The 23040-nt window shown below is 47.2% G+C and overlaps 1 protein-coding gene across 3 annotated transcripts in view; it reads left to right on the top strand.

Moving 5' to 3' along the window:
* The window catches only part of ARHGAP27 (Rho GTPase activating protein 27), a 64516-nt gene that overhangs the window by 28333 nt on the left and 13143 nt on the right, over positions 1–23040 (top strand). For all 3 annotated transcript variants that reach the window (XM_028702529.2, XM_077917484.1, XM_077917485.1), the window contains 7 exons: positions 9571–10020; positions 13146–13340; positions 15214–15318; positions 17449–17516; positions 18463–18550; positions 19963–20067; positions 22158–22256. In XM_028702529.2, the coding sequence (XP_028558362.2) occupies positions 9571–10020; positions 13146–13340; positions 15214–15318; positions 17449–17516; positions 18463–18550; positions 19963–20067; positions 22158–22256 (1110 nt within the window). The remainder of the gene's footprint in view (positions 1–9570; positions 10021–13145; positions 13341–15213; positions 15319–17448; positions 17517–18462; positions 18551–19962; positions 20068–22157; positions 22257–23040) is intronic.

The raw sequence follows: 23040 nt of genomic DNA on the forward strand, positions 1-23040 counted from the left end.
AAAAATGCCAAAGGTCTAAATTTAGTCAGGGACAAGAAAGTGGGGGCTATTATGATAAATGTAGAGCTGAGCTAATTTTCTCTCCGAAGAGATTTTTCTGGGATTTTTTTTTTATCTCCTTCTCCCCCAAAGACCATTATCTGAATATTTCTGTGGTGCCCTAATAATACTGCACCCTGCAGTGAGACTGAAGACTACCAGACCTTATAATCCAACCCCCAAAGGACACAGTAAATAAATCAGCCTTTTACAATCTGTTTAAAAGAGACCAGAGATGGGGCTTGTGTGCTATCTCTTGGAATTGAGTGCCATAATACGGGGAGGGGGGGAGCTTTTTTAAATATTTGCTGGTTCTATACTCCAAAGAGCAGTTTGGAGGGCTGCAATGACCCATTTGTGGCTAAAGAGCAGGTCAGTCTGGCTGGAGTCACAGCCACAATTTCCTGGGACTTGCCCTGGAATAAGCATGCATGAGATTGCAACTGTTTGGATTGTACTGAAGTCTTCGAGCAGTTTGCATGACTGTTTTGTTGTTGTTTAGTCGTTTAGTCGTGTCCGACTCTTCGTGACTCCATGGACCGGAGCACGCCAGGCACTCCTGTCTTCCACTGCCTCCCGTAGTTTGGTCAAACTCATGCTGGTAGCTTCGAGAACACTGTCCAACCATATCGTCCTCTGCCGTCCCCTTCTCCTTGTGCCCTCCATCTTTCCCAACATCAGGGTCTTTTCCAGGGAGTCTTCTCTTCTCATGAGGTGGCCAAAGTATTGGAGCCTCGGCTTCCGGATCTGTCCTTCCAGTGACCACTCAGGGCTGATTTCCTTCAGAATGGAGAGGTTTGATCTTCTTGCAGTCCATGGGACTCTCAAGAGTCTCCTCCAGCACCATGACTGTTAGCCGGCCACTAAAAATATTTGAAGTGACGCTTTTCCTCTGTTCCAAGAGCTTCGTTCAGTTTCTTTGTGATCCTTAATACAGACCAGTAACGTAGGCCGGCCTTGACCACAAAGTGGGCTTTCTATATCCAGAGACAGTTTGCTTTTGAATGCTAGATTCTGAGCAGAGGGTCCTGCTTTCATGTTCTGCCTCTGGGACTGGCTGACCTCTCTCGGAGACAGGGTGCTGGCCTAAGGGAGACAGTGGCCTCATTGCAACAGTCCTGTTTTGCTCTCCATGTTCAGGCCTGCAAAGATCCAGTTGCCACAGACGACTTAAAAGTGGCCCTGATGGTGTTTTAAGCTGAGTGATTTGAAGAGAGCACAATATAGGTTTTCTCCGCCTCCACCCATGTCTGCTGTTGGGGGTGAAATCTGGCGCCTCCACTTCCTTCCATAAACTCAGCCAGGGCTTAGCTGCAGAATTGCATTCAGTGGTAGAATATGCAGAGCGATGATTCCCTCGCTATCATCATGTCACCATTTCTCCTCCAAATCTGGCTCTGAAGTTTTGCAAAGAAGGAACATTGTACCCCGTGCCCATATTTCAGGTCCAGATTTGTTGAGAGTGGAGGGTTATTTCTTATTCTGTTACTATTTTCAGGTGGGATTCCATCGCTTGCCAGCAAATTCAGGTTGTGCAGTTCAAGGCCTTGTGCAACAAACCCGATTCCCCCAAATATTGGATTATTTTTGCAATAGGGAAGGTGGTGAGAAAATGTCATGAGAAGCTTGGGTTAATACTTGCAGCGGCAGCTCCATAAACAAATTGGAGTGAATGTTTGTTCACTAGCCCAGGTTGTCTAATCTCCCTGCAAACAGATCAGGGTGAGTGCTCAATAAACAGGTTGTCTGGAAGCGCCTTGAGACCAGTCTTGGTCTAACCACAGTGATCCATGCGACGGTCACCTCCAGGCTTGATTATTGTAACTCGCTCTATGCGGGGCTGCCCTTGAAGCTGACCCAGAAACTCCAGCGGGTGCAGAATGCCACGGCGAGGCTCCTTACGGGGTCTTTGCCACGAGATCACATTCATCCAGTGCTTTACCAGCTGCACTGGCTCCCGGTGGAGTACAGGGTCAGGTTTAAGGTGCTGGTTTTGACCTTTAAAGCCCTATGCGGCCTAGGACCCTCGTACCTATGGCACTGCCTCTCCTGGTATGCCCCATGGAGGACCTTAAGGTCCACAAATAACAACACTTTGGAGGTCCCGAGCCTCAAGGAGGTTAGATTGGTCTCAGCTACGGCCAGGGCCTTTTCAGTACTGGCCCCGACTTGGTGGAACGCTCTGTCACAAGAGACTAGGGCCTTGCGGGACTTGACATCTTTCCGCAGGGCCTGCAAGACGGAGCTGTTCCACCTGGCCTTTGGTTTGGACTCAGTCTGACCCTTATGTTTCCCTCCCCTTATGGTTTTGATCCATGGGCTACTTTTAAAATGAGGCTGCATTTTAAATTGTATTTTAACCCGTATTTTAATAAACTGGTTTTTGTTTGTTTGTTTGTTTGATTGTTTGTGTCCCGTCCCCCCATTATGTTTTATTGTAATTTTATTGGTATTAGCCGCCCTGAGCCTGGCTGTGGCTGGGGAGGGCGGGGTATAAATAAAATTATTATTATTATTACTATTATTATTATTATTATTATTATTATTATTATTATTATTATTATTAAGGATAGATGCCTAGTTCACGACTGAAAGAGATTTGACCCAAAGACAGCTGAGTCTGTGTGCTGCCTTTCTGTTGTGCAGGGTGAGTCGTGGGAGCCATACAGTGGTACCTCAGGTTAAGTACTTAATTCGTTCCGGAGGTCCGTTCTTAACCTGAAACTGTTCTTAACCTGAAGCACCACTTTAGCTAATGGGGCCTCCCGCTGCTGCCGCGCCGCCGGAGCACGATTTCTGTTCTCATTCTGAAGCAAAGTTCTTAACCTGAAGCACTCTTTCTGGGTTAGCGGAGTCTGTAACCTGAAGCGTATGTAACCTGAAGCGCATGTAACCCGAGGTACCACTGTACAGTCCACCCTGCTGCTCCACTTGGACTGATATTCTCCCCCCCAGCCTGCTCTCTGCCTCGGTAGTTCCTCTTGGCTGGGTTGAGTTTTGCAACCTGGGATATATTTATGTCCTCAGCCCTCGGCCGTCGCCTGCCCAAGAATAAAGCAGCCACTTCCCCCATTCAGAGTCAGCTCAGAGACTCTTGTCTGCGTGCCTGTTTCTGTTGTAAGCTCTTAACATCTTTGTGAGCCAACACCCACTGGCTCTGAGCCTGCCCAACTCGGCTCAAGGAGAATGCCCCTCTGAACTGTTGAACTTTGTCCATGCTTGGATGACCTCTCAGCTCTGCCTTTCATTTTGCCCATTTCGGGAGCATAGGAAACTTCCTTCTACAGAGTAACACCCTTGTAGTTATACCCTTAACCCATACTTCTCTAGTGTCCTGGATTTGACTTTCCGTTTGGAAGCTGCCAATAATAATAATAATAATAATAATAATAATAATAATAATAATAATAATTTAACATTTATACCCCGTCCATCTGGCTGGGCTTCCCCAGCCACTTTGGGTGGCTTCCAAAAAAATATTAAAATACTGTAATACATCAAACATTAAAAGCTTCCCTAAATGGGGCTGCCTTCAGATGTCTTCTGGTAGTTGTTGTTCTCTTTGACATCTGGTGGGAGGGCGTTCCACAGGGAGGGTGCCACCACCGAGAAGGCCCTCTGCCTGGTTCCCTGTAACTTGGCTTCTCGCACCTTGGCTTATTACCCCTGATTTCACATAAACCACCCCCCCCCCCCACACACACATCCATTCACATGTCTTTCTCTTCCTCCTGGATGGGTCTTTTTTAAAAAGAATAATCTTTATTGGTTTTTCAGTTACATACTCTACATACAGATATTGTATTACATTTTACATTTATACTTGCTCCTAAGAGCTGACTTCCCTCCTTCCTTCTTCTGACTTTTTTATATCACCTCTAAATTTTTCGCATTGTCTTCATCCATTTTGTATGCACTGTTACCTCGGGTTACAGACGCTTCAGGTTACAGACGCTTCAGGTTACAGACTCCGCTAACCCAGAAATAGTACCTCGGGTTAAGAACTTTGCGGCCTGAAATGTACACACCTCAGCTTAACTGTGGCTTGTGTTTTCAAACTGGGTGGTTGCCGCTTTTCAGGAAAGCACATCCAACAGGAATATTTCTCTAGAAGCTGCAAGATACCTGTAGATTGTAGTTAATATCATGTGTAAAGGTAAAGGGACCCCTGACCATTAGGTCCAGTCGCAGACGACTCTGGGGTTGCAGCGCTCATCTCGCTTTATTGGCCGAGGGAGCCGCTTCTGACGAACCAGAGCAGTGCACGGAAATGCCATTTACCTTCCCGCCGGAGCGGTACCTATTTATCTACTTGCACTTTGACGTGCTTTCGAACTGCTAGGTTGGCAGGAACAGGGACCGAGCAACAGGAACTCACCCCGTCGCGGGGATTCAAACCACCAACCTTCTGATCGGCAAGTCCTAGGCTCTGTGGTTTAACCCACACTTGGCTTCAAACACCAGAACTGGAGTGAGCAATAATGTGTACACAGCCACTGTATTCCCCAGTTGCTAACTATAGGCCTGGATAGCAAAAACAACCCTACACATTTCCTGTCAAGTGTTTCCCACTTCTGAGTGGCGAGAAGCTCCAAGGGAAACACCACAGCTTTTCCTATGAACGAGAAAAAATAGATTCACAAATAGATTAGGGCAGTATCATAAATGCAGGTGTGCCTCAGTAATGCAGGTCTTTATTCTATGTCTGATTCCCAACAGCGGCCGTGACTGTCACAGGCAGCCAACAAAGGTGTAAATGAGTTAATTCTGGCTAAATTCCTAGCTTTTCTTCCTAGGATCATAGAATTGTAGAGCATGAGGGGATCATTTAGTCCAACCCCGTGAAGTGCAGGAATCCTGTGCGTAGCCACGTCCGAGTGGGTTCGAACCACCAACCTTCTGGTTAACAGCCAGACGCACTCTTTAAATTCAGAAGATGTCAAGTTTCTCTGCCCGAACTTGAAGGCAAGCTGCTCATTTGGGAAGCCATCCTGTTGAGAGGGAATGGTCAGTTTCTGCCTGGGTAGCTCAGTCGGTAGAGTGTGAGACTCTTAAATCTCAGAGTCGTGGGTTCAAGCAAAAGATTCCTGCATTGCAGGGCACTGTGGTGTCCCTTCTAATTCCACGATTCTGTGGATGTCGGTGTGCAGTTCCTAAAGAGCTTGGGTCGACTGCTTCCACCTGTGAGTGTGCGGATCAGCACTCCCTATTTGCACAGGAGTGCCAATCAGAAGGTCAGTGGTTCGAATCCCCGCGACAGGGTGAGCTCCCGTTGTTTGGTCCCTGCTCCTGCCAACCTAGCAGTTCGAAAGCACGCCCAAAAGTGCAAGTAGATAAATAGGTACCACTCTGGCGGGAAGGTAAAATGGCGTTTCTGTGCGCTGCTCTGGTTTCGCCAGAAGCGGCTTAGTCATGCTGGCCACATGACCCGGAAGCTGTCTGTGGACACATACCTGCTCCCTCGGCCTATAGAGCAAGATGAGCATGCAACCCTAGAGTCGTCTGCGACTGAACCTAATGGTCAGGGGTCCCTTTACCTTTACCTTTAACCGAGGTCTAGTAGCAACTCGTGCACAGAGGAAGCTGAGTGAGGATGCGTGAGCAGAGGTGCCAATAGGAAGCTGCAGAATGAACTCACTATTCAGAGCGGGCAGGGAGGAGGTGTCACTGCTTGATCATGCCGACAAACAACTTTCTCTCAGCTGAGAAGCAGCTGGCTGTATAGTTTTGCAGTGATGACTGATCGAAACTCGGCAACGCATCTCGTATAATGATCAAGGCTGAGTCCTGGCACAGAAAAGCCGGTCCCACAGCTAGACTCTGATTCACTTAGTGCACTCAGCACTTGCTCAGAGGCACTCTTTGCCCCTGTTGCACATGTTCAGGGACTTGGGCTTGACACCAGCGAACAGACTCTGGGGTGAGGCCTTCAGTCAAATGGGACTCCCGAGTCAGAGGTGCCCTTGGGCAGCTCCCATGGTTCTGGCGGGGCTCATCACTGATGAATCATAGAATTGTAGACTGGGAAGGAACTCTGGGGGTCATCAACCCCCTGCAATGACATCTGCCCTGGGCCTGCGTTCCAATTCCTTTATCCTTTCCTGGCTGGATCTAGGCACCCTTTTAATCTCCCTCGTTACCCCTGTCTCAGTGTTGCTCTGGGGCATTAAGGGAAAATGCAAATGATGGCTAAGCCCAGCTACCCAGGGTTGATTAGAAAGCTGCCATCACAACCCTGTGATCATCATCTAAGCCTCTCCTTTGTGTGCCTCCCCCTATGAGCAGTCCGGCAACCTGAGAACGGGGCCTTTTCTGCAGTGGCTCCCTGTTTGTGGAATGCTCTCCCCAGGGAGGCTTGCCTGGCGCCTTCATTGTATATCTTTAGGCCCCAGGCAAAAACATTTCAACCATCTGTTTGGCTGATAAACATTTTGTGGCCTTTTAAATGTGTCTGTGGGTTATTGGGTTGTTTTGCTTTTGTTTTATTGTGTATTTTACATTTTTGTTTTGTACTTTTATGTTGTGAACTGCCCTGCGATTTTCTGATGAAGTGGGGTATACAAACCCAGCAAACCTGGAGCCAGCCCTGCCCACAATGCTTAACCTATCATCTCCCCTCCCTTAGATAGAGAGAAATTTAGCAAATGAAGCTCTCCTGACATGGAGCTAAGATTATGCCAAGAGTATCACTTATTTTCAGGCTGAGGCCAGTGCAAGAAAGGTAGTAACTCTAGCTATGAGCCGAGAGATGTGGAAAGCGGGGGAAAGTACTGAACTCGACAAAGATAAAAGGAGCTGTTTTGGGAGCTGAATGGAAAGGGGGGAAAACCACCTTGATATTTCAGGGGTGCAGGATAACTATTTGTTACTTGGGATGTAGGTCTGCTTGCTTGGAGTACTATAGAAAATTCTGCAAACTTCCTTTGCTGTCTCACCACAGAGCAAACTGATCCTGGCAACTCCTGTCTACCAGGAAACACGAAACAATATAAGTTTAATGTTTTAAATGGTTGGTTATATTTATTTACAACATTTATATGTTGCCATTAATAAAAGCTTTCTCTGTGTAGTTCACAAATAAAAGGTTTAAACCATGAAGTGTAAAGAATGGAATGTAACCAAGATGCAGAGTAAGCACTGAGAAAACCACAAATTAAAAATAAAACTAAACCTATTTTAAAAGAAATCAGAATTGAGGCAGCCTAAAGAAGAGGAAGGGGACACGGGTGGCGCTGTGGGTAAAAGCCTCAGCGCCTAGGGCTTGCCGATCAAAAGGTCGGCGGTTCGAATCCCCGCGGCGGGGTGAGCTCCCGTTGCTCGGTCCCAGCGCCTGCCAACCTAGCAGTTTGAAAGCACCCCCGGGTGCAAGTAGATAAATAGGGACCGCTTACTAGCGGGAAGGTAAACGGTGTTTCCATGTGCTGCGCTGGCTCGCCAGAGCAGCTTCGTCACGCTGGCCACGTAACCCGGAAGTGTCTTCGGACAGCGCTGGCTCCCGGCCTCTAGAGTGAGATGAGCGCACAACCCTAGAGTCTGTCAAGACTGGCCCGTACGGGCAGGGGTACCTTTACCTTTACCTTAAAGAAGAGGAAGGGGACGCGGGTGGCGCTGTGGGTAAAAGCCTCAGCGCCTAGGGCTTGCCGATCGAAAGGTCGGCGGTTCGAATCCCCGCGGCGGGGTGCTCTCCCGTTGCTCGGTCCCAGCGCCTGCCAACCTAGCAGTTTGAAAGCACCCCCGGGTGCAAGTAGATAAATAGGGACCGCTTACTAGCGGGAAGGTAAACGGTGTTTCCATGTGCTGCGCTGGCTCGCCAGAGCAGCTTCGTCACGCTGGCCACGTAACCCGGAAGTATCTGCGGACAGCGCTGGCTCCCGGCCTCTAGAGTGAGATGAGCGCACAACCCTAGAGTCTGTCAAGACTGGCCCGTACGGGCAGGGGTACCTTTACCTTTACCTTAAAGAAGAGGAAATACTTCAGAACTGGCACAAAAACAGCAAATTCCCTGGGCAAAAGCCTTTTTTTATGCCGCATTGCCTAGATCTATATTTATCTTTCTTTCTTTTTAATGGATCCTTCCTTTCAACTTGTAAAGAATTTTTCTCGGTGTAATAGTGTACTGTCTGGCATACAGTTATATGCTTGCACAGGGGGTTTTTTTTTTTTTTGGTACATGTACCGTTTCCAAGAGTCCTTTGTTTCAGAAGTCTCTTGCTCCATTTCAAAATAGTCGGCCTGTGTTGCTTGATTTTCTTCTAGGTGCTGCATTCAGGTAAGTTTCAGGAAACGAAGGGGCTGCCCTCCCCGTGAACACCCTTTGGATTTCTCAGGTACATCCTCTAATAGACAGAAGCGGGTTTGATAGGGAGAAAGGACTACCAAACCCACTTTCGGAACTGGGCCAATCATTGCTGGACACAACTGCCAAGGGCCAGGCTTGTAGCAGCCAAGCAGACCAGCTGGAGAACCAAAGGAAACCAAACCTCATTGTGAATCGCTCTCGGGACATTGAGGGCACTTCTGTCAGACTGTCATTGTACTGGGGTGGGATTCAGTCACATCCTGGCAAATTCAGGTTGTGCATTTGATTAGGAGGTCGCTTTCCCAAAAGGTCAAGCCTTTTGCTGTAAGGAAAGTGATGGGGCAAAGCTCCAGAAAATGTGGGGTGGAACCTGCTTTGATGCAACATTGTCTGGCGTCCCTGCAAGCAGATCTGAGTGAATGCTCAGGTCGTCTGGAAGCACTCTGAGTTAACATTACCTAATAGGAGAAAATGCGAGGAAAATCAATCAATCAATCAATCTTTATTACGGTCCAGAGACCCAACAAATCGTTACAAAGCAATGCACAATCCAGACAGCCTACCTCCAGGTTAAACAAACATTTTGTTCAGACTTAAAGATGGGGATCATTGGTTCTTGCAACCACTGATAAAAACTTCACTGCTGCTAATGTTCTAGCGTTTGTCCGGTCTTCCAATAGGAACCTGACATAGTGAGCCTCTGATTTTCCCGGGAAAGGTAACAGCAAGGGTAATAGAAGAATATAGGAAATACCGTAATTTTTGCTCTATAAGACTCACTTTTTCCCTCCTAAAAAGTAAGTGTGTGTGTGTGTGTGTGTGTGTGTGTGTGTGTGTGCGTCTTATGGAGTGAATGCAGGCTGCGCAGCTATCCTAGAAGCCAGAACAGCAAGAGGGATCGCTGCCTTCGCTCCGCAGCGATCCCTCTTGCTGTTCTGGCTTCTGGGATTCAGAATATTTCCCCCCCTGTTTTCGTCCTCCAAAAACTAGGTGCATCTTGTGGTCTGGTGCATCTTATAGAGCGAAAAATACGGTACAACGTATAGGAGCTAGATGACAAGGGAAGTTTGGGCGTTACAAAAGATGAAGATAGTCACATCCAGCTGACCAAACGTTAGAAATCCAGCATGTTTCTGTGGATTGGAGGCTTTGGGAGTCCTGCCTCTGTGTGTCACGTAATTGTGTGATGATGCAGTTGGCTGACGACTTACTCTTTCATTTCTTATTTTCAGCCTCAGCCAAGCAAGGAGGTGGCTGAAGATCCTGTGTATGTGAATCTCCAGGAGCTCCGGTTGGAACGGAGTCCCTCCGCTGCGAGCAAAACTGAATCCATACCCCAGGCCCACCTCGGCAGCCCCCCGGCCAGCTGGGAGACCCACACGGACGCAGAAAGTGGCCGCTTGTTCTATTACAACTCGGCCACCGGCCAAACGACCTGGGAGCCTCCCTTTGACAGTCCTGCCGGAGGCGGGAGTCCCCCTCCTTCTTGCTCTCCCTTGCTGGCCCTCAGCCCTGCCACACCTGCCGAGTGGGACCAATATGTAGACGAGGCCAGCGGGCAGGTGTTCTTCTACAACACATCGACGGGCGAGACGTCGTGGGACGCACCCCGAATGGACGAAACCCTCAATTATCCGGAGATGCAGCCTGCGTTTGTGCCTTACAGCCCTGTGGATCGGAGGGTAAATGTCGGGGAGGGGTCTACTGGGTCTTGGGGTGGGGGACAAATTCTGATGCATAGCTGTCAAGCGTCCCTTATTTGGCGGGACAGTCCCTTATCCCAGCGCCATGTCCCGCTGCTGTCCCTTATTGATGATGTCCCTTAAATAAGCTACTGAATGTAATGGGGCCCTTTCTATGTCCAGCTGTTCTTTGTCAACAACAAATTGTTGCCTTTTTTTGTGTTGAATATATGCTATATGGTAATTTATGGACCTAATAGGTATCTAAAGCCATTTGCACGCAACAAAATATGTATTTTATCGAAGTAATTGTTGATCCCTTATTTTGGCTGCTGATCCCTTATTTTCGAGGCTGCTGGTCCCTTATTTTCAAATCTGTAAGTTGACAGCTATGTTCTGATGCAGTAGATAGCCCACTGAAGTCTAGTTCATGTAGTGAGGACTGAGGATAATCTACGTCCAGGGATGAGACCAGTGCCAGATTTATGTACAGTATAAGCCATGGGTAGGCAAATTAAGGCCCGGGGCCGGATCCGGCCCAATCGCCTTCTCAATCCGGCCCGTGGACGGTCTGGGAGTCAGCGTGTTTTTACATGAGTAGAATGTGTAGAATTGAAAATGCATCTCTGGGTTATTTGTGGGGCATAGGAATTCGTTCTTTTCCCCCCTCCAAAATACAGTCCGGCCCCCCACTAGGTCTGAGGGACAGTGGACTGGCCCCCTGCTGAAAAAGTTTGCTGACCCCTGGTATAAGCTGAAGAAGCTATATCTTAGGGCCCCACTCTCTTGGAGCCCCCCCCCCCCCAATATACTACTACTTAAGTGTATTTCAGTTCAACAATTACTCTGATAAAATACATATTTTGTTATGTACAAATGGCTATAGATACCTTTTAGGTCCATAAATTACCCTATAGCTTAAATTCAACACACAAAAACGGCAACAGTTTGTTGTTGACAAAGGACAGCTGGACATATAAAGGGCCCCATTACCTTCAGTAGCTTAGGGCCTCATCAAACCTAAATCTGGCCCTGGATGAGATGTTGGTGGATAGAAAGTTATGGCCTGGGAAACTGCCTGTGGAAATAATAATAATAATAATAATAATAATAATAATAATAATAATAATTTATTATTTATACCCCGCCCATCTGGCTGGGCTTCCCCAGCCACTCTGGGCGGCTTCCAAAAGAATATTAAAATACTATAATACATCAAACATTAAAAGCTTCCCGAAAGACTGGTTGATGAGTGTTGAACACATATGGCCTGATTTTCCATGTTAGGAGTAAGTAAGAATTTTTCCTCCAGGGCCATGTGGCGAAGAGGGTCACCAGGGTCCGAATAATTTATCCTTGATGTTGAGGCTGTGTGTGGATTGAGCCTGTAATCAGGGTGGATTTGATTTGATTCAAATCATGATTTAAATCACTAGTCAGTAAGACTTGATTTAAATCATTTTTTCTACAGAAAGACTCATTCTTGCTGGTATAATCTTAATATTTACAACCAGATGAAGGTTTCATTTTTGGAATAGTAAAATTTCTGAGTAGTTTTTACAGTTATATCAAAAATTACTCATTTGGTTATACTATTAGAAATGCATAGATAATTATGAAATTATTGTGAGGTTTAATAAGTTAACTGTTTATATTTGGACAACTTTTCTACTATACTTTATTGGAAGGAGAAAAATAATCATTTCCTTAATATCAATTTAAACAATTTATTGAATTAAAACAACATTACAGCAGATGTATCCATGTATGTTAACTGATGTGGTTAAACAATTAAAAAAAAACTTAGACTGAGTTTTAGCACACATGAAAAGCTTAAAACAAATCTTTATTTCCTGATGAATAGCCTTTGGACTATAGTGTAACTTAAATAGAAAACTATCTTTAGAAAGATTTTTCCTTCAAAGGCATTTTATTTTAAAAATCCGATTTAAATTAAAAAAATCTGATTTAAATTTAAAAATCTGTTATTTTAAATTTATTTTTTTTAAATCATTGATTTTTATCCACCTTGCCTTTAAGCTGCCAGTTGGGTCCTTCCTATTCTAGGAAGTAGGTTCCTGGTTTGTCTTGTATTTTGGTCCAGATCGTGTACTTTGATCTGTGAGTACATAGGATCTGCTTTGTATAGTGCAGGTGGTGGCAAGGCTGGGCGATATTTCAATATAATAATAATAATAATAATTATTATTATTATTATTATTATTATTATTATTATTATTTATTTATACCCTGCCCATCTGGCTGGGCCTCCCCAGCCACTCTGGGCGGCTTCCATAGAAACCAAAAATACACTAAAATATCACACGTTAAAAACTTCCCTGAACAGGGCTGCCTTAAGATGTCTTCTGAATGTCAGGTAGTTGTTTATCGCTTTGACATCTCATCTAAAACCGGTTTCAAGTCCACATCACAATACTGGTTTCATAATTTTTGAGCTGGCAGCATATTGCTAATCGTGTGTTGTGTGTTATGCGAAAATCACAATGTGGGGGAAACTGTGAAGCCAGCTTCTCTTGATTCCTGCAGCCCCTGTTAACTGAGCCAGTTAATCTCTCCCCTGCCTCATGCAGGGGGCAGCAATTCACAAGAGCAGGCGCCGGCAAAAATCACAATGTGGGAAAAGTCAGCCCATTCCTCTATCTAAAGGTAAAGGGACCCCTGACCATTAGATCCAGTCGTGGCCGACTGGGGTTGCGGCGCTCATCTCGCTTTACTGGCCGAGGGAGCCGGCATACAGCTTCCAGGTCATGTGGCCAGCATGACTAAGCTGCTTCTGGGAACCAGAGCAGCGCACGGAAATGCCGTTTACCTTCCCGCTGGAGTGGTACCTATTTATCTACTTGCACTTTGACATGCTTTCGAACTGCTAGGTTGGCAGGAGCTGGGACCGAACAATGGGAGCTCACCCCATCGCGGGGATTCGAACCGCTGACTTTCTGATCAGCAAGTCCTAGGCTCTGTGGTCGGCCACGACTGGACCTAATGGTCAGGAGTCCCTTTACCTTTATCTTCTGGGGGAAGATTCTCTAAGGAGATTTAAGAACCCCTGAATTATTGTTTGACAATATGCTGTGTGCTGACCTCTTGTCTGAAACCTCCTTCAGCCGCCAACTCCAGAAACTGACTACCCCAACCTTTCTCCCGATGAACTTGAGCCCTATCCTGAAGAAGATTATTCTCCGGTTGGCTCCTACCAGCCGCTGGACGGACTCTGCGTTCCCTCTGCATACCAAGGCTGGCCGTCCTATGGCAACCAGGAAGGACTGGTGTTTGATGGTGACCAGTATGCCTCCAACCCGGTAAGGAGGGCTCAGAAAGCCTGTGGGTCTGTGCAATGGGGTAACCATGCTACATTTGCTACGGTTTGCCATGCTGTCGTTCGTTCAGGGTTGCTGGGAGTTGTCACTCCAGGAGGGGGAACTACAGTACCCAGAATTCTTTGAGGGGAAAGAGTGTGCGCAGAGTCACTAAGCACAGAAGAGGAGATAGGCATTCCCAAATGGAAATAAGCGTAATCTTATTCCCCCAAAGGCTACTTTGGCCACCCAGCTGTAAAAACTCAGACCTGTTTGCCAGCTGCCTTGTAACACCCCAAAATCTTCTGCGCTCCTGCCCCCTCTGCTACAAACTGAAGAAGGCTGGAGTTTGTTCCCCATTTTAACTAGAAAGTGTGTCCTCTTGGCTGGTCTGTTGTTATAGCCACTAGTTGTCATGGGTCATTGAAAAAAACCGCTTGAGGCCTTTGATGCCCATTAAGGAAACGTCAGATGATCATCACTGAATATTATAGCAAGTGATAATGTTATACAAAAGGTAAAGGTAAAGGGACCCCTGACCATTAGGTCCAGTCGTGACCGACTCTGGGGTTGCGGCGCTCATCTCGCTTTATTGGCCAAGGGAGCCGGCGCACAGCTTCCGGGTCATGTGGCCAGCATGACTAAGCCGCTTCTGGTGAACCAGAGCAGCACACGGAAACGCCGTTTACCTTCCCGCCAGAGCGGTACCTATTTATCTACTTGCACTTTGACGTGCTTTTGAACTGCTAGGTTGGCAGGAGCTGGGACCGAGCAATGGGAGCTCATCCCGTTGCGGGGATTTGAACCGCTGACCTTCTGATCGGCAAGTCCTAGGCTCTGTGGTTTAACCCACAGCGCCACCCGCATCCCTATGTTATACAAAACATTATCGTAATTGGTCAATGAAACTAGCAACCCTGTGAAAATAACAAATGCCGCCTTTTTTAAAGCTGGCAAGATCCTGCGCCTGTTTTAAAAGCTGCTTTGGGGGCAGAAATTCAAGATGAAGATTCTTCTTCTGATTTGGGGATTAAGCTTTGAGGAAAGTTTTTTTTTTAAAAAAAACACAAGTCAAAATTCAGTTTTTCCTCTGTTTTCTGTGTCTGGTAGCCCTTATTAAATGGTATGGACTAGCTGATGGCAAGGCTTTTCTTCTGTGGTGAAGGGACAGGATACCCAAATCCTGTCTGTGAAATCACCCCAGGCCTCAAAACTATCCAAAATTCCTTTTGTCTTCTAAAAATCCAAAACAGCTTTTCTCTGCTCTCCTCTGCTCTATCACAAGATGCTGTGGCAAAAGGCAAAATGTTACTTTTAAAGGCTAATGAATAGACTCTGTCATTGCCAAGAATACTCAGGCCTGAGAAACGAATCTTATCTCATTCAGTTGCAACACCTTTGGACATGTTGAACCGTTCTCATTTGCCTTTCCTGGGAAGGGTGCCCAGAGTCCACAATAGTCCCAAGACAGCTTTCTGTACATGCTCAGGAACCTCAACATGGGGCAGGACTCTGGAAGAAGGAGGAGAAAGGAGGAGGGAACTGGAAAGGGGTATATATGCTTGTGCACATGATTGTGAACTCGTGCATGCTTTTTGTGACTTATCACACTTGCTCCTTCTACCAGTTCATGGATGGTAGAAATAAAAAGCCTTTTCTCCGAAACTATTCCTTGAGTGTCTGTTGACTCCCACTTCCCTTTCCCGGGCGCAATATTTTTCCCACCCGGGGGCAAAGCCTCATAAGGCTACAGTGGTAATATCAACACAAACACAGGACTATTTGGGCAGGGCTTCAAGGGCGCTGTGGACTGATCAGCAGATTGCAGCATGCCCCTGCTCTGTGTTGCTCCTTCTAATAAAAGGAAATATTCCAGGTCACTGCATCTGGCCACCATCACCACAGTACCAGCAGTGGGTCCAGCCTAGACAGCAGCCCTTTTGGAAACTGGGTGCCCTTTTCTGGGCCAAAGGAGGGACAGGTAAGGAAAACCCTGAATTGTCTTGGACCTGTGGAGGAAAATCTGAAGTGGGAATTCATATCCCATTGAGGAAGGGATATATGCGGGTTTCCTGATCCTTCCTGCATTTTGAGCTACAAGGTTCATCTGTGGAAAAATTAGGGTGGGGGAGAAAAATGAATAAGATGCTACAGGGTGGTGAGCTGAGGACCCAATTTCCTTCCGCTCTATAAAGAGTCAGCTGATAACTCTTGTGACCACAATTCCCACTTCTGCCATTTCTCTTCTGTTTTCTCTTGATTGGTAACTGGGAGACTGGGCATCGCATCTAAGGCCACATCTGCAAACGTACATTTAAATTTAATATAAAAGGTAAAGGTAAAGGTACCCCTGCCCGTACGGGGCAGTCTTGACAGACTCTAGGGTTGTGCGCCCATCTCACTCAAGAGGCCGGGGGCCAGCGCTGTCCGGAGAAACTTCCGGGTCACGTGGCCAGCGTGACAAAGCTGCATCTGGCGAGCCAGCACAGCACATGGAAACGTCGTTTACCTTCCCGCCAGTAAGCGGTCCCTATTTATCTACTTGCACCAGGGGGTGCTTTCGAACTGCTAGGTTGGCAGGCGCTGGGACCGAGCAACGGGAGCGCACCCCGCCGCAGGGATTCGAACCGCCGACCTTTCGATCGGCAAGCCCTAGGCGCTGAGGCTTTTACCCACAGTGCCACCCGCGTCCGACCCGCGTCCGAAATTTAATATATAGTCCTTTAAATATCGGATGTGGACTACGGGCATCCCCCAGGCTGCTGTTTTATATTCTGTATATTCTGCAGTATGTTCTTGCCACAATAGCACAGTAATAATAATAATAATTTTTATTTATACCCCGCCCTCCCCAGCCAAGGCCGGGCTCAGGGCGGCTAACAAGCAATAATAAAAACAAGTTGAATGAATACAACTTAAAAACCAGATTAAAATACAACAATTAAAATATTGATTCATTAAAATATTAAAATGCAGGCCTCATCACAGGAGGAAAAAGGAAAAAGAAAGAGAGGGAGGGAATCAAATTGGCTCCAAGCCAAAGGCCAGGTGGAACAACTCTGTCTTACAGGCCCTGTGGAAAGAAATCAGATCCTGCAGGGCCCTGGTCTCATGAGGCTGGAGCCAGTGTTGAAAAGGCCCTGGCTCTGGTTGAAGCCAATCTAACTTCCTTAGGGCTTGGGACCTCTAGGGTGTTGCTATTTATGGACCTTGAGGCTCTCCGTGGGGCATACCGGGAGAGGCGGTCCAGTAGTGTGTCAATGGTGGATTTATTCTATTCAATAAGTTGTTTTTGCAATGCTTCCCCAGGGCTGCCCTAATATTTTTGTTGGTAGTGCAGCAGAAGTGGGACAGAGGTGAAAACAGAACTTTGGGGACAAAGTATTTGTGGTATCAAGATTTTAGCAGGAAGTGATAGGATATGCACTGATTGGTGTCAGTCATTCACATAAGTAACAAGAGATGCCCATTAGAGGCTGTTGAAAGCACATGACGTCCCTCAAAAAAATCCTGGAAACTGTAGTTTCTAAAAGGTGCTGGGAATTGTAGATCTGTGATAGGGACGCGGGTGGCGTGGTCTAAACCACTGAGCCTCTTGGGCTTGCCGATCGGAAGGTCAGCGGTTTGAATCCCCGCAACGGAGTGAGCTCCCGTCGCTCTGTCCCAGCTCCTGCCAACCTAGCAGTTTGAAAGCACACCAGTGCAAGTAGATAAATAGGCACTGTTGTGGCAGGAAGGTAAACGGTGCTTTCGTGCGCTCTGCTTTCTGTCACAGTGTCCCATTGTGCCAGAAGTGGTTTAGTCATTCTGGCCACATAACCAGAAAGCTGTCTATGGACAAATGCCAGCTCCCTCGGCCTAAAAAGCGAGATGAGCGCTATACCCCATAGTCGCCTTTGACTGGACTTAACCGTCCAGGGGTCCTTTACCTTACCTTTACCTATAGGTCCCAGGATTCTTGTGGGGCGTGTTTCAAATGTATGGTGTGTACACAGATTTTCCTCAGCAAGAGGCTTGTATTAGGAATGGGAAAGGGGGTGAATAATGTTACGGGATCACCTCAACAGCCAGGACAGATTTAAACTACAGCCTTTTCCTCCCCTCTACTCAGTTAAAAACGCTTGAAAAGGCTGGGATGCTCTTTCGGACAAAGACTGCTGATAAAGGGAAACGCCAGAGGTAAGAATGACTTGTTTCTGTGCATCTCCTTCTGATCTTGGGGTCTGGGGCAGGTTGGTATGGGGTCAATCAAACCCCCAGGTATCCTGGATCCAAGCTGTTTGAAAACCTTTTTTTAAAGCGGGTGTTAAAGATGTGTCTTTCCTTAATTGAGAAGGTGTGTTTGGTTTTGAAAAAAAGTTTTTAATACATTTTTTTTAAAACAATGGAAGCTTGTAGGCCCCATCTTGAATCAGAGGCAGCCTAGTTTCTTTCACGCCAGGGAGTGGCTTCTTTTGTGTAAACAGAGCTGGGATTTCATTGCAGGATTGTTGTGGGATAAACAGCGCTGCACAAAACAGCAGTGCTTTAATTCCGTTTCCAGCTGATTGCAGAAGGGCAGTTCCAAAAGGCCCTAGGGTGGAAAGGACTTTTGGCCATGCAGCAAAGCATTTCTTGTGTGTTCAGCAGCTCAGGCTCATCATCTTGTCTTCTTCCCACATTTCTCCTTGAACTTTGCTGGTCCTCTGTCTCTTCCTCTTCCCCAGCCCTTCTGTCTCCTCCTTTCTGCCCTGCTTGGACTGCTTCCTTGGATCTGACCTCAGCTTGGCTTCCTGGTTCTGTCTCCATCTCTTCCTTCGACCAAATACCATGGCCTGGTTCCCTCAGTTGAGAAGTCCCACCTTCTGCCTTGCTGACTCTTCATCAGAGGCCCTGAATTTGCGGAGAGGTGCATGGCATGAGACCTGGATGTTGTAATAACTGCGTGTGTGAACTCTCCCTAATGCCAAAGTTGGCGATAGAAATGCGGAGCGAGGGGTGGGTGGAAGGGAATCGGGATAACTGAGGGTAGGAGAACCTTTTCCCTTGAGGCAGGCAGAGTTCCTCTCCCCCGTTTCACGCTGCTCAGTTAGCACTGCTCTGTGATTGAGGTTTCCTTTTCTTCCTTCCCTTTCTCCCCTCTTAGGAAGAATTGGAGTTCTTCATGGACAGTCCTGGAAGGTGGTGTCTTGACTTTTTTCAAGGACTCAAAACACTCCACGTCTAGCAGTGTGGTGAGTCCTCAGCCCTGGCTTGCTACCCCTGTTGAAATGTAGACAGTGGAGGCTGCTCCACCAAACCTCAGCCTTCGCTCAGCTGCCTGCTGTCTTATTATTTGTACCCCTCCCATCTGACTGGGTTGCCCAAGCCACTCTGGGCAGCTTTCAGCTTATACCAAACCATAATAAAACATCCAGCATTACAAACTCCCCTATACAGGACTATCTTCTGATGTCTTCTAAAAGTTAGATACCGGTATTTGTTTATTTCCCTGACATCTGATGGGAGGGCGTTCCACAGGGTGTGAGTGCCACTACCGAGAAGGCCCTTTGCCTGGTTCCCTGCAACCTCACTTCTCGCAGGGAGGGAACTGCCAGAAGGCCCTCAGAGCTGGACCTCAGTGTCCAGGCTGAATGATGAGGATGGAGACGCTCCTTCAGGTCTAGTGGGTTGAGGCCGTTTAGGGCTTTAAAGGTCAGCACCAACAGTTTGAATTGTGCTTGGAAACGTACTGGGAGCCAATGTCGGTCTTTCAGGACTGGTGTTATGTGGTCTCGGCGGCCACTCCTAGTCACCAGTCTAGCTGCTGCATTTGGGATTAGTTGCAGTTTCCGGGTCACCTTCAAAGGTAGCCCCACGTAGAGCGCATTGCAGTAGTCCCAAGTGGGAGATAACCAGAGCATGCACCACTCTGGCATCAAGTCAAGTTATGATATGTTAAAATGAATATAAAATTATTGAAATGTATAAAATTGAAAATCATAGATAAAATACATTAAAATAATAATAAAGGCAACTTACAACATGAAAAGATTTAGATAACGACACACAAGACAAAAGCAGGTCCTCCACCGTTGATCTGTGACCCAGTGTGAACGCCTAGCATGGGTGTGGGTGCCACTACCGAGAAGGCCCTCTGCCTGGTTCCCTGTAGCTTCACATCTTGCATTGAAGGAACCGCCAGAAGGTTCTTGGAGCTGGAGCCCAGAGTCCAGCTTAACAATGGGGGTGGAGACACTCCTTCAGATATACAGGGCCGAAGACGTTTAGAGTTTTAAAGGTCAACACAAACACTTTGCATTGTGCTAGGAAACGTACTGAGAGCCCATGATCTTTTGGAACCCCTCCAGGCTGCTCTAGTTTGTTCTGTGGTACTTATCCAAGCCAATGCTTGCATGTTATTGTTGTCCAGAGGGACTATAGCACAACAAAAGCAGGGAAATTCAGGTGTGTGACTGCCCCAATAGCATCATGAGCACAAACCATCGTAAATGCACAATAAAAAGGGTGTCTGGAAAACCCCATAATTTCTCTGCAGGGTATAATTTGATGGGTAAGTGGGTGGGATTTTTGTTTTCTCTGTAGTTGCAAGCAGTCATAAAATGTGGACTTCCATGCTGCTTCTGTTTCCTACCTTCACCCTCAGAAACATCCCTCCGTGTTAAGTAGCCCTGAGCACACTGTGGATCTTAGTGGAGCAACACTTTCTTGGGCTGCAAAAGACAAGTCAAGCAAAAAGAACGTCTTGGAGGTAAAGGATGGTGGTCCCCATCTCTGCTTCTGTTTCCATAGCAACAGATGATGGCAGAATGCATGGAGGAGGAAGCAACACAGGCCTGTGCTGCTCCTCACCAGGCAATCTGTCTGTTACACATGCCTGAATGTGGCTATTCCTGCAAATATCAATTCAGCAAACTTATCTTCACTGGAAAAAAAGGGAACACACATTTTTAAAAACAGACAGACTTTTAAGGCAGTCTTAATGCTGATGGCACAGATGAGTTTTGGCCACAAAACCACAACACTCCATCTTCCAAGCATCTTCCTCTATGAAGACTAGACTTATCAAAAGTGAATCTTGTCATTTCCTAAATACGGGCCACTTCTTTAAAATGAAAGTTATGGTTGCCGTGCAATGTGTCTTGCGCTGCGTCGGTTACAAAAGATTAGTATCGGGAGTCCATATTTGTACATGGCAACCTGGTTTCAAGTGGTGGGGAAACCTAGCCGAGTCCTTTTCCCTGTGAAAGCCTGTCTCTGGAGCTGCCAGGCATACGATAAGCCTGATACTCCTCCTCTGTAAGATGTGTCCTGTGCGTTTCCAGTGACCCTGTTGGAACATGAAGGAAACTAGCAGCAAATCCTAGGTGCAGGAAGTAAATCTCACACTATATAAAGCTTCGGTAACTTCATTTCCACGTTTGATGGTGGCGCTGTGGGTTAAACCACAGAGCCTAGGACTTGCCGATCAGAAGGTCGGCAGTTCGAATCCCCGCGACGGGATGAGCTCCCATTGCTCGGCCCCTGCTTCTGCCAACCTAGCAGTTCGAAAGCACAAAAGTGCAAGTAGATAAATAGGTACCGCTCCAGTGGGAAGGTAAACAGCGTTTCCGTGCGCTGCTCTGGTTCGCCAGAAGCGGCTTAGTCATGCTGGCCACATGACCCGGAAGCAGTATGCTGGCTCCCTTGGCCAATAAAGCGAGATGGGCGCCGCAACCCCAGAGTCGGCCACGACTGGACCTAATGGTCAGGGGTCCCTTTACCTTTCTGTGATTAGCTGGAGGAGGTTCTGTACATAGGCGCCGACTCCATGGGGCCTGAGGGGGCCCGAGCCCCCTCAAAAATTTTATTGGGGGAGCTCTGCCCCCCCCCCCCAATAATTTAAGAAAATTATTGGGCGCGCGCAGCGGAAACGTCCTTCCGCCTTGCGGAAAAGGCGCTGCGGGAGTCGCCGCCGCCGCGGCGGGGCCGCTGCAGAAGGATGAGTGGCGAGGGCGGGACGGGGCCGCGCGCTCCTTTCCTCGGCTGCCCTCGTCGCGCGCCTTGGCTCCCGCGGCCGGCGAGGGGAGCCCGGGCCGCGCGCGGCTGCTGCTGCCGCCGCCGCCTCTCCTGGGGGTGCCGCCTCCCCGGGTGGGAACGCTGCGGGTGCGCGAGGGAGGAGGGCGGCCCCCGGGGGTTGGGAGAGCTGGGCTGCCGTGGCCAAGAGGGCTGCTCTGCCGGGCGCCGCTGACATTGGAACTTAGAAAACCTCCCGGGGCAGGACCCCGGTATGGGCCCCCCCAATATTTTTTATAAGTCGGCGCCCCTGGTTCTGTATGAGCACAGTGCTGTCCAGCAATGTCTTATTCCCACAGCTAGTATCTTCTACAGAAGGGGTGGTTAACCCAATAGCCCATGGCCCATATCCAGCACCCCCAAATCTTGTTTTATGGCCCCTAAGATTCCCCTTTGTTTGTTATTTAAAACAATTTTTTAAAAATAAAAAGTTAATTCCCCACAGACCCCTCAAGTTTGCCCATTTATTTTTTAACATATTTTACATAAAATATGTTATGTCTCCCCCTGCGATGTCAAAAGGGTTTTAGTAGTCCCTTAACCCCACCTTTCTCCAATTTATGCATTATATGGCAGAGTTGCTGAGCTAGAGGGCAAGCTTTGCGGTTTAGCTCTGATGTCTGGCACCGTTCACCTTTTAGAAATTGTGAAATACTGTACAGGAACGCCCTCAATGAGAAACCCGTGAGAATTGCACTGAATCTGGGGGGCATTTTGCTGAGTTCTTGGGGTTGTGGTGAGCATCTTCTGCCTGGATGTCACAATCGGATGGTTCCTCTGTTCCAGCTGAAGACACGGGAAGGATCCGAGTACCTGATCCGGCATGATTCAGAGTGCATCATCAGCACCTGGCAGAAGGCAATTGCTGACAGCATCAGTAAACTGGTGAGAGTGGGGCTTGTCCCATGTTTTTATATATATAATTTTTATTGATTTTAACATATAAATTATAAAAAGTACCACAAAAATTAATACCTACAATCTTTTTAGACTTCCATCAGCACCTCTGACGATCCACCGTTTTAACCACTTCTTATGCATTTCTTAACTTCATATTGCCTTTACATCTCTTAACAAATCATCCTTCCCCTTCTCCATTTTTGCAATACTTCCAATAATACTCCTCACAAAACTTCTTGCAAATCTACAAACGATCTTCACAAATACTTTTCAAATAGTCCGTAAATTTACTCCAGTCTTCCGTGAATTTCTGGTCCCGCCGGTTTCGAATCCTTCCTGTTAGTTTATCTAGTTCTGCATAGTCCATTAACTTCATCCTCCATTCTTCAATCGTCGGTAATTCTTCTTGCTTCCATTTTTGGGCCAGTAATATTCTTGCTGCTGTTATTGCATATAAAAAGAGCTTATATTCCTTTCTATTTATATCGCTCCCAACAATGCCCAGTAAAAATGCTTCTGGTTTCTTTATAAATGTATATTTCAACATTTTTTTCATCTCATTATATATCATCTCCCAGAAGCATTTCACCTTTTTACATTCCCACCACATGTGATAAAATGTTCCCTCTTTTTCTTTACATTTCCAACATTTATTACTGACTTAATACATTTTTGCTAGTCCCATGTTTTTATCAGAGCCAGGGCCGGCCCACCCATGTGGCAAGGTGAGGCGACTGCCTCAGGCGGAAGAATCCACAGGGACCGCAGA

The sequence above is a fragment of the Podarcis muralis genome, chromosome 13 (assembly GCF_964188315.1).
Source record: "Podarcis muralis chromosome 13, rPodMur119.hap1.1, whole genome shotgun sequence".
Taxonomy (NCBI): domain Eukaryota; kingdom Metazoa; phylum Chordata; class Lepidosauria; order Squamata; family Lacertidae; genus Podarcis; species Podarcis muralis.